The sequence below is a fragment of the Dermacentor albipictus genome, chromosome 5 (assembly GCF_038994185.2).
Source record: "Dermacentor albipictus isolate Rhodes 1998 colony chromosome 5, USDA_Dalb.pri_finalv2, whole genome shotgun sequence".
NCBI lineage: Eukaryota > Metazoa > Arthropoda > Arachnida > Ixodida > Ixodidae > Dermacentor > Dermacentor albipictus.
This window is the reverse complement of record NC_091825.1, coordinates 30,999,340-31,011,615: the sequence shown is the minus strand read 5'-3', so window position 1 is coordinate 31,011,615 and position 12,276 is coordinate 30,999,340. Positions and strand designations below refer to the sequence as shown.

The window sequence follows — 12,276 nt, the reverse complement described above, 5'->3', positions numbered from 1 at the left end:
CGTCAGTTCGACGAACAGCAACCGCACCTTCATCGGTTGCTGCCTTTAGTTTTCCGGATATGGGCTCGCTGACCGGCCCCGGGCTGGGCCAGTGTATGGTCGGCGCTGCGGCGACAGGTAGCGGCCTGGTGATGGTGAACGCGATGGTCGTCGAGAGCTCCACTGAGTAGCGGCGAGGTAGTCGGCGATGTGGCGGGGGCGTTCACCTTGCTGCGGGTGCGGAGCGTTCACGGCGAAACCTCGCAGCCCCATCTCCCGGTATGGACATCGTCGGTAGACATGACCCGCTTCTCTGCAGTGGTAGCAGAGCAGGCGGTGGTCAGGAGCGCGCCAAATGTCCGTTTTCCTCACGTAGGTGCGCTGGGTGACGGGTGGTCGTGCTGGCGGTGGCGGACGACGGAACTGCGGCGTGACAGGGCGCTGGCGCGGTCGCGGAGGGGGACCGTGACGGGGTGCGACGGCGGTGTAGGTCATCGCTTGCGGCTCAGGCTGCGGCGATACAGGGGCTACTCCAAGTTGTTGTTGGAGCTCCTCACGCACGGCGTCGGCAATCGAAGCCACTTGTGGCTGTGCTGGTGGGAACAGCTTTTGTAGCTCCTCCCGCACGACCGCTCGGATAGTCTCGCGCAGGTCGTCGGTGGCCAGTGATTGAACTCCGGCGTAATTTGTCGAGTTCGTGCGGTGGTCGAATTGCTGGTTTCGCATCTCGAGTGTCTTCTCGATGCTGCTGGCCTCGCGAAGAAACTCGTCGACGGTCTGCGGTGGGCTTCGTACCATTCCGGCAAAGAGTTCCTCCTTCACACCACGCATCAGCAGGCGGACTTTCTTCTCCTCGGGCATTTCAGGGTCGGCGTGGCGGAAGAGACGGCTCATTTCTTCCGTGTAGATCGCGGTCGTCTCATCAGGTAGCTGCACCCGGGTTTCTAGTAGCGCTTGGGCTCGTTCACGGCGTACGACGCTTGCGAATGTCTGCAGGAAGCCGCTTCGGAAAAGTTCCCAGGCCGTTAAGGTGGCTTCTCGGTTCTCGAACCACGTCCTGGCCGCGTCTTCCAAAGCGAAGAACACATATCGCAGTTTGTCGTCGCTGTTCCAGTTGTTAAAGGTAGCGACTCTCTCGTACGTCTCAAGCCAGCTTTCCGGGTCCTCGAAAGTTGAACCGCGGAACGTTGGAGGCTCCCTGGGCTGCTGCAGCACGACGGGTGACGCTGGTGCTGCCATAGGGATGGACTTGGTGGCCATCCTCCTAGTCGTCTCGGGCAAAAGTCCGTGCTCCGGGGGCAGTCCTTGCAGCCTGCGGCTACCTCGCTGGTTCTTGTCGACGTTGATGTCTTCCGCGTGAGGGCTTGGGTCACGTCTTTCTGGGGGCGTCCGGTGCATGAACGCAAAGCACCTCCACCAGATGTCACGTGGTGGTGACGTTGCATAACACCGTAGCAATACTGTGAACGACAAAAGTAACTTTTATTGGGCGAACCTGCGCCCACACAACGGGCTACACTTATAGCACAACGATAGCGGCGAACACGCTCAGCGATCGTCGAAAATCTGATCAGCGGGTCAAGCGCGTCGGCTTTTATACAGCAGTCAACGAATGTTCCAGATTAATCGTTGGGACCCGCATGCCTTCTACAAAGTTCTACACCATTCGTGTCAAGCGATGAAATCAGATAACACAAGGTTCGGTGACAACAGACAGCGGATAGAAACACCGATAACTTTCTAGAAACTTCTTTTACATGCAGGCGCGTCCTGCGCTGCACGATAACATTTGTTAGGCGGCCAAACGTGGTCACCCGATAAAGATAAGTATACGTGTCAATATAGCATTCAAATGCGAACATTGTTTGTCACCTATTGCAATGAACGAAGCCAAACGAACGCACACAAGTTGATCAGGCAAAACTAAATCCTAAAGAAACTACGAAATGGAGAACAGGATACCCGTTTTCTTGGAATTTTTTCTCTTATGGTCTCTCTATTTCTCGTCAGCCTGCTCAACTAGTGCCTGATCCCTCTAATAAAAATGCCGGCGTTTTTCGTGAGTCATTGACAAAGGTCAAATAGAATAGAATAACAGTCATTACAAAAATTAACATCATTTAAATGTAACATGATACGCCAAGAATATATCGAATTCAGCCAGGCTTTCATTAAAAGATGCAGTCGCATATAAAATGCCTTAGCAACGCTATAGTATAAAATGTATAAACCAGACATGACACCACTATCTCAAAACTACCATTTCACTACAATGATGACCACACCATACTCAGAGCGTCAAACCTGGCCAGCTAAAGACACCAGAGATCCTGAGGGGCAGAGTACGAGAGCGAGTTTATTTATTTCTGGCTTCTCTTCAGGGCTTCCCTTAGTTTTTCATTTTTTGTCAGCTTTCACATAAGTGACAGAATGGCCAGAGGACGCAATCAAAAGGCAGATTGACTGCTAAAGGCCCGCAAGCAATTGATTCGAACGCCCGAACAGAGCGAACTAGAGCAAGTGATCACAAATTCATCGAGTTTGCCGATGGCTATCTCGGTATGTGATTTCACAAAAAATATTAAAGGTGTCTGTGCGCTTGTTCTGTCATTCGCATTTATCGGTGTGTCATGTTCAGAAATTGTCAATCTGTTGCAGCTTATTACTTCATTTGTGCGACCCATTTTATGTCTAATATATCGCGACGTGTGATTTATTCTATTATGGTGTCCTTGCCCTCAAGTGTTCCTCCAATTGAAAGTTCCCTGTTTTTCCAATACCGGCCTACTATCACTGTATGAGTGGTCTCACATCACGTAGCATGAAGCATAACGCTTATCTAAATTCGAAAGGTGCAATATGGGGTATGAGAACGTATAGTTCAATATTATATTACTTCCACGGTGGTTAATATCACTTACTTTCACCATAACTCGCTTGGCTTCTTCTAGGACTTTTCTCGCGTTCTTTACGGAGCAGAGGAGGTACGTGAACATAACGACGTCGAAATGGCTACTTGCCAGCTCGCTCATGTCTTCCCCATATCCTTGGATCCACTGTTCGAGCTCAACCTGTAAAATAAGCGATACGTTACATCTAATATTTGAAACGACACAGGGGGTTCACAGAAAAATGGAGACGATGTTATTGGCAACGATTGAACAAGATGTGCTTCTGGAGCCAAGCTATAAAAAATGAGCCTAGGGATACAAAATTTCGGGACATTTTGAGCGGGTGAAAAAAAAAAGCACCTTTTCCTATATTTTTTTTAGCAAGTTTCAGCAGGCGGTCTAAAGTAATCTGTAGTTCCGCACGATGGTATACTTCATAATCATATCGTGGTTTTCACGCGTAAAACCTTACAAATAAATTTATTCCTCAGTGCGTTTGCATGTGAGCCGGTTGAAAGCTTCTTGTGGACAGTTACAAACAAAGACCAGTTTCGCTGACAACTGGCAGATGGCGAAGGCATCTGCAGCAGATTTTTTAATCGGGGAATGCGAGAACCTAATCTCTGTGCTGTGGCCCGCGAGCGCGAAAGCAGGCGCAGCAGCGCTTGCAATGCCACTGCGAGGGGTTCACGCGCAATGAACACGGCCGAGACAGTGATGCCCAGGGCGCTATTGTTGAAAAGGTCTATAGGTGTCAACTGTTCATTAGTACAAAGACCTTACCGCCAGATTGAACAAAAATTTTTGAGTTCTACGTGCCAAAACCAAGACTTGATTATGAGGATCGCCGTATGGGGGGACTCCTGAAAAATTAGGACCACGAGGGGTTACCGTGTACCTAAATCGACCTACACGGGTGTTTTCGCATTTCACCCCCGTCGAAATGCGGCTGCCTTAGCGGGGATTCGGTCTCGCGACCTCCGTGCTAAGCAGCCCAACACCATAGCCACTAAGCAACCACGGCGAATCTGTCAGGTTGACAATTCCGCGTGCTTCTCGAAGTCCCAGATGCCAGTCCTCGACGAAATCCCATATGGTGTCCTGTATTTCGCTATACTGGAGTTACTTTATATGCTACCAAATGTTGGTACTGATATGTTATACAGTGGCTCTACGCTATACGTTTTAATTCTACGCTACGTTTTCAAAACGAAACTGAAACCATATAATGAAGACATTTCAAAACATTGTTGCCATTTTCTTGTCATCTTCGTCGCCTCTAAAATTGTTTGCTGCACTGCTGAGAATGGCAAGATTAACGTGGTGGACATTTTTTTTTTTCAGTTTATCCGGACCGAAAAAGAAAGCAATAAAAAAGTTTTTCTCCATTTTTTCCGGTATTGTTGCGGTATTTTTACGGGCGCTTACATATCTAAGGGGGACTAGTCTTGACCAGATACGCAATGCTGTAACAAGGGATGTTTCTGGAGCCAACGCTTCTAGAAGCGCACGTTCCGTGACCCTGACCCGTTTACAAATATTGTCGTCGAAACATTTCCTCCAGAGATGTTACTTGTTCGACCACTATTTTCCGCTAAAGGTTTGATGCAATTTGCAAAAGACATAGAGAACTGAGGCTGTCTGATTCATACGTAGCTGTGTAATGTGCATCGATTAGAAGCACTACGCCAAGAAAGAATAACGGAAATGTCGTATTGGATTCATGCGACGCCCATAGAGGCGTCACGTCATACGATGTCAAGAGTGCGACTTGTATATAACCGCTCTGAAAACAGTACCAACACGACAATAGACAAACGAGACGCTAACAGCCAATTTGATTGTGTATCAACGTCAATACATGCTGAAAGTCCAATCAATATCAGGGGGAAGGGCGAATTACTGACTCTCCCGTAATCGAGAGCAGATATAAGCATGAAATGGTAACCAGCAACGCAGACTGGTTGGAAATGATACAAGTCACAGTCTTAAAATAATTGTAGTGCATTTTCGCGACGGCACACTCCACCACACCATACCGCACCACGCCATACTGAGCACTGGTCTGCATGGACGCTTCCCGATAGAGGATGAAAACCGTGTGAAAGCAGCAGGGCACGCAGCGAAAGACGCCAGGGAGGCAGAGCGACTGCCGAGCTAGAAGGAGAATGAATTGAATTTTGGGGTTTTACGTGCCAAAACTTCGATTTGATTATGAGCCCCGCCGTAGTGGGGTACTGGACTAATTTTGATCAACAGGAGATCTTTCACGTGCCCTGAATGCACAGGACACGCGCGTTTTCGTATTTCACCTCCCTCGAAACGCGGCCGCCGCGGCCGGAATTTGATCCCGCGACCTCGAGCTTAGCAGCGCAACACCATAACCGGTACGCGACCGCGGCAAGTAGAAGCCCCTGAAAGAGGCGCCAATCATCGTGGCGCCGTCTCTGGAGGTGACGCGAAACCCGCGCCGCGGAACTGGCGCACCTCTGGCGTTCCGCCCTAAGCGCCAAAAGATGCCGAGAAAGAGTCGAGTGCCCTTTATCTTTCTTTTAACGTCGCTATTAGAAATTACAAGTGAAACTTCAGCGTACTAGAAGTTGTAACTTGAGTAATATTTCGCACGGGTATTAGGGAGAACTCGGAAGGAAAATATTCTGTAACTTGTTTGGGCACTAACTAGCATATGTAATGTGGTCCTGTACAAAGGGGTGCAGGCCAGAGAGCACATTTATTTTAAGTTTTCCCTGGTTGCCCGGATGATCTCGTTATGTTCTCGCAACTTGTCCGGATAACGGCTCTGACTTTTTGTTGAGGTCATTTGAAGATCGCCGACAGTGGAAGCTAAAAGCATAGCATAATTCAAACATGAAGAAGCACATATGACCCTACTGCTTACCAAGGACAGATGGGGTCAGGTGCTCACTATGTGCATGACCTCATTATGAAATAGAGAAACCGATGGCGTGATGGCACAATTTTTACCCCTCCATTTGTGGCGAAGTCCTCGAACATTTCGCATCCACGTCGCTCATAGTGCCTTCCTAAAAATGCGCACTCGACAAGCATGCGTTAACAGTCAGATAGGCAAATCAATCAATGGCTCAATCAATCTATCTATCTATCTATATTAAGTAGATAAATCAATTTATTTCGTCTATTTCACAAACACAGGGTAAACCACAATGTTTTGCTAAATGGCCCCTAATAGAGCCCCTTATTTAGTAGCATGCTTTCGAAATATTTAAATAATACACTAGTTCATATGACCGATGTAGCGACGCCCGCAGGAAAGTTAGATCATTGCACCCAGCACTAAGCAAATCGCTTGCGGCTGCTTGTTTTTGCACGGTGATTATGAATATTTTCTGTGGCCAGGCCGCAAAGCTTGTTGCGTGCACTAAAGACGATTCGTACTGTGGCTTTTTCTGTCTTATTTTTTTCAAATTATGACACATCTTGTGAACGCAAGAAAGGGTGGCGGAGTTTGTATGTGAATACTTTTTGTTTACTTTTATCCTATCAAAAAGTAAAGGCCATCAAGTTCTCGGTGACGCAAGACAGCACGATCAAATGATGCCTTGGATGCAGCGGTTTATGTTTTTCTATTTGTAAGCTGCAATTCACTTGGTGATTGCAAGATCTTGATCATAGACATGATACAGCAACGCCGCGTTTCACTCCCTTGGATTGTGATGACTTGCATACAGGTGGCCCCTCAGTGAACGTGGTTCATTCATCCAGCACACGTGGTGACCGTTAAAATGGTATAGCGTGTCCAAAAACCTCAAGTCACATTATTAGGGTATATCAGACATCACAGTGAGCTGCTTCATTTCACAGAGAAACTCAACCTTACTCTTGTCAACAGGTTTCTTGTCATCCGGTTATATATATTAGAAACCAAAAATATCCTCCTCATATTGCAGCACTGTTATGGTGCTTATATGCGTTTATAGTGCTTACAATGCATTTGGACGCCGGCATTGAGGTGTCTGTTGTACCATGCAACTAAAAGATCGCTAAGGATCAGCGCTAAGCATGAGTCTGAAAAGACATCTTTATGATGCATGTAAAAGGCCTTACGATAGCACATTAAGCTAAAGGGAAGTAAGCAGGGAACATGTACTTGTCCGCTGCTATGTTCGGATGAAATCACTGTATTTCTCATCGCTTGCTACCAATGAGAAGAAGGGAAACCGAGGGGCCCGATTTATGTTGGTGACAACCATACCAAGAACAGATGAAGAAGCCACCGAAAGCAAAGGAGAAATTTTTTGTAGTTCCTAATTGAGTTGTGGAAATGATACGCTAAAGAGAAATGAATGTGGACGAAAAAAGCGCTTGCCGCCGATTGGAGACAAACCTCCGCATTGGGCATGCGCGGAACTACGAATTGTGCAGCGGCGACGGTTGTTCCAACAGTCATATTATTTGGCGTTAATGTATACGTGCATATTCTGACCCAGGGAATGCTAGGCAGCGCCACTCATGACCATGGCGTCGGATGTGGATGGTTTGCTACCTCTTTCGATGTGTTGCAGCACTGTCATGGCGATGTTTAAGACACTGTTGATGATTCTTGGTAATTCCTAATGTTTGCTTGCTATTTGTACGTGCAAGAGCAAATGCCACATTTTTTTATGTGCGTTCCATAATTCCACAGCCCTCGCGGCGAGGAAAGCCAACCACAATGTCGTGATTCATCCTCAAACTAGCCCGTTCGCTTGCCTAAACGAGAGCATGCGTAGCTACCGCCAAAAGAGGCGTCAATTAGCCACAATGTATATTAAGAACAACGCGTATATGGAGCTCATCAATAGATTCATTGAGAGCTTCGCAGGTTATTTTCGTTTTAGGCAATATAACTTTTTCTTTTTTTTTTAACAAAGGGCTATGACCATGAGACAACTGTCATCTTCGCATACGAGCTGTACGGCCAGGCGGAAATACTTTGCCGCTGCTTAAGTTGCTCTTGCAAAAGGAATTCACAAAAAATACTTTATTTAACTTATAAAAGCGATGCTTTTCTTGGCAAACAGCGCTGGGTTTCGTGACCGTGGATGCAGAAGCCTGACTGTTCTATCGCCAAACAGGCCAACCAATCAGAGCAGAGCACGCGGGCCACGTGCACCACTGGGTTCCTTGCACCACACCAGATGGCGCTCGCCTCCGCGCTACCGAGACGGCGTGAGCGGCGTTCTCAGAAGTGTCTGAAGAAGACCTTCCGTGTCCCTTTGTGCGGACATTCAATAAGCACGAACTCCTGTTTCGACCCCTTATGCGGTGCTACGCTTCAAGCGGCAATGCCCCAAGTCCCAATGATAGCATGCCGCGGCAAATCCTGACCCAACACACCACAGCACATGCTTGCCAGGCCAAGCGTGTCGTGCCAGAAGCTGCCGCGACTGCCCAAGTCGTTCAATTTCAAACTTCCTCACACTTGTCATCACAGGGCGTTTCGGTCTGATGTGATAGCCGGGCCACGTTTCTTGCGCTACCGCGGCACTTTGTTTCGAGATGGCCTGGATTTAACATTGAAATTCGAGGATAAGTATCTCGGATCTGGTGCGATTTCCAGGATCCTTAAAAAATGAGGGTGCATTTTAATGTTACTGCCTTACCATACACCATTTGAACAACTGTCCCTAAGACACTAATAATCTGCTAATTAACATCTTTTCGTTAATTAGTCTTTTGAAGTTCAAGTTGTCAGAGGCAAAGTATGTCCACCGAGTCGAGAAACTATTCTGTAGATACGCCACTTCCACTGTGATAATAGGGTTTTTATAAAAAATGTGTATTGTCTAAGAAACACCCGGTATAATAAGGGCTGTATGCCGATACTGATAATAAATAAACCTGTCATACGCAGCAGTTACGGCAGGCTTTATTGTGACTAGCATTCGTGGAACACATTCTCGACTGAGTTTGTTCACTGGAACCGCATTATAACTGTTCGTATAAAAAAGGGTATTGGTAGACAAGGTTAGGAGAACAGACTTCCGATTATTGCAGTTTTTAATGTCCCACATCAGTACCAAACATCTGCGTCGTCCAAAAAAAGAAAAAAGAAATCATGTATTTATAGATTCTATTGGTCAATAAAATTCGCAGAAAATTGTGTTCTATTGTACTTTCGAGCACAGTAGGGCTTAATTTTTGTGTTTATAACTTCATTAAACCACCTACACGGTAAAACATAATCACCGTATTACATTACCAGCGCCTGTATTACGCCCAGTTTGTTGCCTGATTTCCTAAATTGCCCTGATCGTGGGACCAACGGAACAGGATTGAAATTACTATACAGGCCCCACGCACAGTTTCGAATATATCTGAATCGAAGCTGTCCTGCAGGCGGTCACTGGAATGCTATAGATTTGGCCTCTTCGTTCCTTCGTCTTTTGCGGGAAAGAAACGGGCCTTACGCACTCATTATCATCACCCCTGTATTGGCTCGTGTTCCTTCATTTACTTAGTTTATGCGTAGCACCCGCTTTTGCGGCAGAAACTATGTGCCATAATATGTAAATGATCCGTATGATCAACACGCAGCTACCATCTCAAAGTTATATAGTTGGCGTTGGCACGATAGAAGTATGTGTGCGATTGTGGACTACGGTAATGCAGAACAAAATTTTCGCCTAATGGTTGGAGCATCGAGTTGCTGTGCTGGGGTGCCCAGGTTCGATCCCGGCATAGGGCACGACTAAGACAGCAGCAGCAGCGCCCACCCAGCAACCACGGTCAGAAAAGCGCGCGAGGGTTTGCAAAAAATACATCGCTTTAAAAAGTCAGTATCTTGGTTAGCAACCTGTGACTTTGCTTCTGACGGGTCAGCTGAGCGGAATAACGCACAGAAGCAGAGCTAAATTCATTGGGACAGGGCGCGCATTGCTTGTTGGACAATAGAAGCAATTAAACTTTACATATTCCAGTGACTGCAAGGACGTCTGCTCGACGACTACGTAAATTGCTCTTTTATCGATTGTCTTTTGCCTGTTTTCTAAATGTGGTTTCAGACATTTCGTAACTGCCGAAAATCTCGGTCCGTATTCGCCAAACAACTCTTGTGATGGTGCGGCTTTAAGAACTGATACAATGCAGTAGTGAAAGCAGCAGGTAAATGACGAACAGTTCTTACGATACTCCATCACTAGGGAACAATATTGTATCCACGTAATAAATCTATCAAATTAAATTAAAATATGAGCTAATCAAACCTTGCTAGTATATTTGCAGTGGTCTACTTTATCGAATGGAAGCCTAAATAGAAACCTCCGGATTGTTTTAAAGCCAATCTCTATTAATGAAACGTTGAAAGCCACACTCAAACAAGCTTTTCATCGCAATCAATTTTGCGGTGAAGACAGGATGCCTCTGCACAGCAGGAACTGCGAGCTTTCGCAACTTTCTGCGGCGTAACTTAACGAAAATATATAAATTATTAGTTTATAAACTGTTGCAACACCATCGCACACACTAGCTGACGCACGTAGTTTACGAAATCACAGCAATTAAAGTTAACATATCATGTAAGAAAGCCCACATTTAGGGAGCACGGAAAGAAAGATAGTTTACTCATACTGAGTAACTTACTATCCATCGTTAAATCAATTTATGTGCGTTGCGTTTACACTTGCGAAAAATATTGAATTCCTGAATACCACAGAAACAATTTCGCAGTTCTGCCCGAAAGCCAAAGGAATGACAGCGATAGCCATGGGGGTGTAGCGTGGCGCTCCAGCTCTTTAGGCGGGTGTTGTAACTATACACGGGTGCGACATGAGATGACGCCAGCATGCAAGGCAACTCCTGCTAGGCCAAAAGGGACAGCAACCTCGCCACTGTCAGGCGTCTCCAAACGCTGGCGTGCTGAGTGGCGTCAGTGGCGTTTCCAGACAATGCACGTCGACGGTGCCCAAGATGACACCGACGGGCTACCGTTGCCGCTAATCCGTGCACAGTTAAATATCAATAACGGGACACCACACGCACGTCTGCCGTTAAGAGCAGGGCATACACACAACAGCTCACCCTTAACGCTCAGGTGCTTATAGTGTTTGCGCACTATGTTCGCGTGAGCAGAGATAACGCTGCCCTTTGTTCACCACTGAGGCGAGTTATCGCAGCGGTACTCCTCAAGCTAAGTCCGCGTTTCGGAAGGCCTAATGCGCAAGGCGTGAGCGACGCATGCACCGTCAACGAGACAACGCGACAACGGGGGTGACGGCGCGCATGCGCATAGAGCCGGCCTACAATCGTTGTCGAAATAACAAGCAGCCATACCTTGGGGTTCTTTCGCAGTTTCCTGAGAAAAGCGGAACCAAACTCCACATTTGGATCGACGTTGGTGTATTTGATGGCGCGGGTGATGTGCTCGAAGTTGCCACCCAGTCCGGCTCCAATCTCGAGCACTCTGATTGCGCCCTCTTGTCGGAGGTGTGAGTCGCGTGACTTAAGGGACTGCAGAGGCTTCAGGGCGCAGCGCCGAGAGTTTGAGAATGCTTCGGACCAGATGGTAATCACTTCCCAAAAAAACGTGACAAAGAAGAACTCACGTATTTTTCGCGACAATAGCAAAAGCGGGAGCAAGATAAGCCCTAACGACAGCGCTGACACGATGCATAGCGACCCCAACACACTCCTGAAAAGGGAGGTCATGAGTATTCAACCGACTTGTAGGCGGCGGGAGTCAGTGTTCGGCTGGACAACGAAATGCCGACATTTATACGCGAGGAGCGTGAAAAACACAATACCAGCGGCAGGTCTCACGTTGTGCAATACGACTGTCAGTATGCCACAGTGGTAACCGTGAGGGACGGATTAATGCATCTTGCTTCTGCGCCAACGTCAGCTGCTTAGAGGCCCTAGCTGAATGAGTATACTGATGAAATGACGTGGCTTTGCATTAGTCGTAGCCTGGATATTCTTCCCCCAAATAAGCTGTCACTTGCGCTGACGTTGCCATCATTGCGGCCAGCAACCTTTTTCTGTCAACTGCAGGATGTAGCCCCTTCCACCTGATCGCCAGCTAACCGCCGACGTCATCCTATGCTCGCAAATATCCAAACCTCATCACTCTTTTACATTGTCTGGCGTTTTTCAATAGGATTTCTGTCAATATGCCACAATAGCAATTTGTGCTAAAAGTGGGTCAGTTATGCTGCTGCTAATTTTCTATCACATCCGTCAATATCCTCATTCTAGACAACACAAAAAAGCAATAAATGCGGATTTCGTTCAGATACTAGGTTTCCATTATCTGGAGCAGTGACAGTAGCTACAGTGCAGTTTGTTCTTCAACTTGTAAGTAGTAAGTGAAATGTTAATGACAATAACAAAGGTATTGAAGAAACTCTGATAAATAACTAAGCGCTCAGCATACTTAAATTCCTAAAAG

The 12,276-nt window shown here is 46.9% G+C and overlaps 1 protein-coding gene across 3 annotated transcripts in view; it reads right to left on the bottom strand.

Annotated features, from left to right (window-relative positions):
- LOC135913854 (uncharacterized) overlaps positions 1-11,568 on the bottom strand; it is a 143,989-nt gene extending 132,421 nt beyond the window's left edge. For all 3 annotated transcript variants that reach the window (XM_070539530.1, XM_065446552.1, XM_070539532.1), the window contains exons 1-2: positions 11,163-11,568; positions 2,901-3,050 (exon numbers count right to left, since the gene is read on the bottom strand). In XM_070539530.1, the coding sequence (XP_070395631.1) occupies positions 2,901-3,050; positions 11,163-11,537 (525 nt within the window). In that variant the 5' untranslated portion in view covers positions 11,538-11,568. The remainder of the gene's footprint in view (positions 1-2,900; positions 3,051-11,162) is intronic.
- Positions 11,569-12,276: the final 708 nt, after the last annotated feature.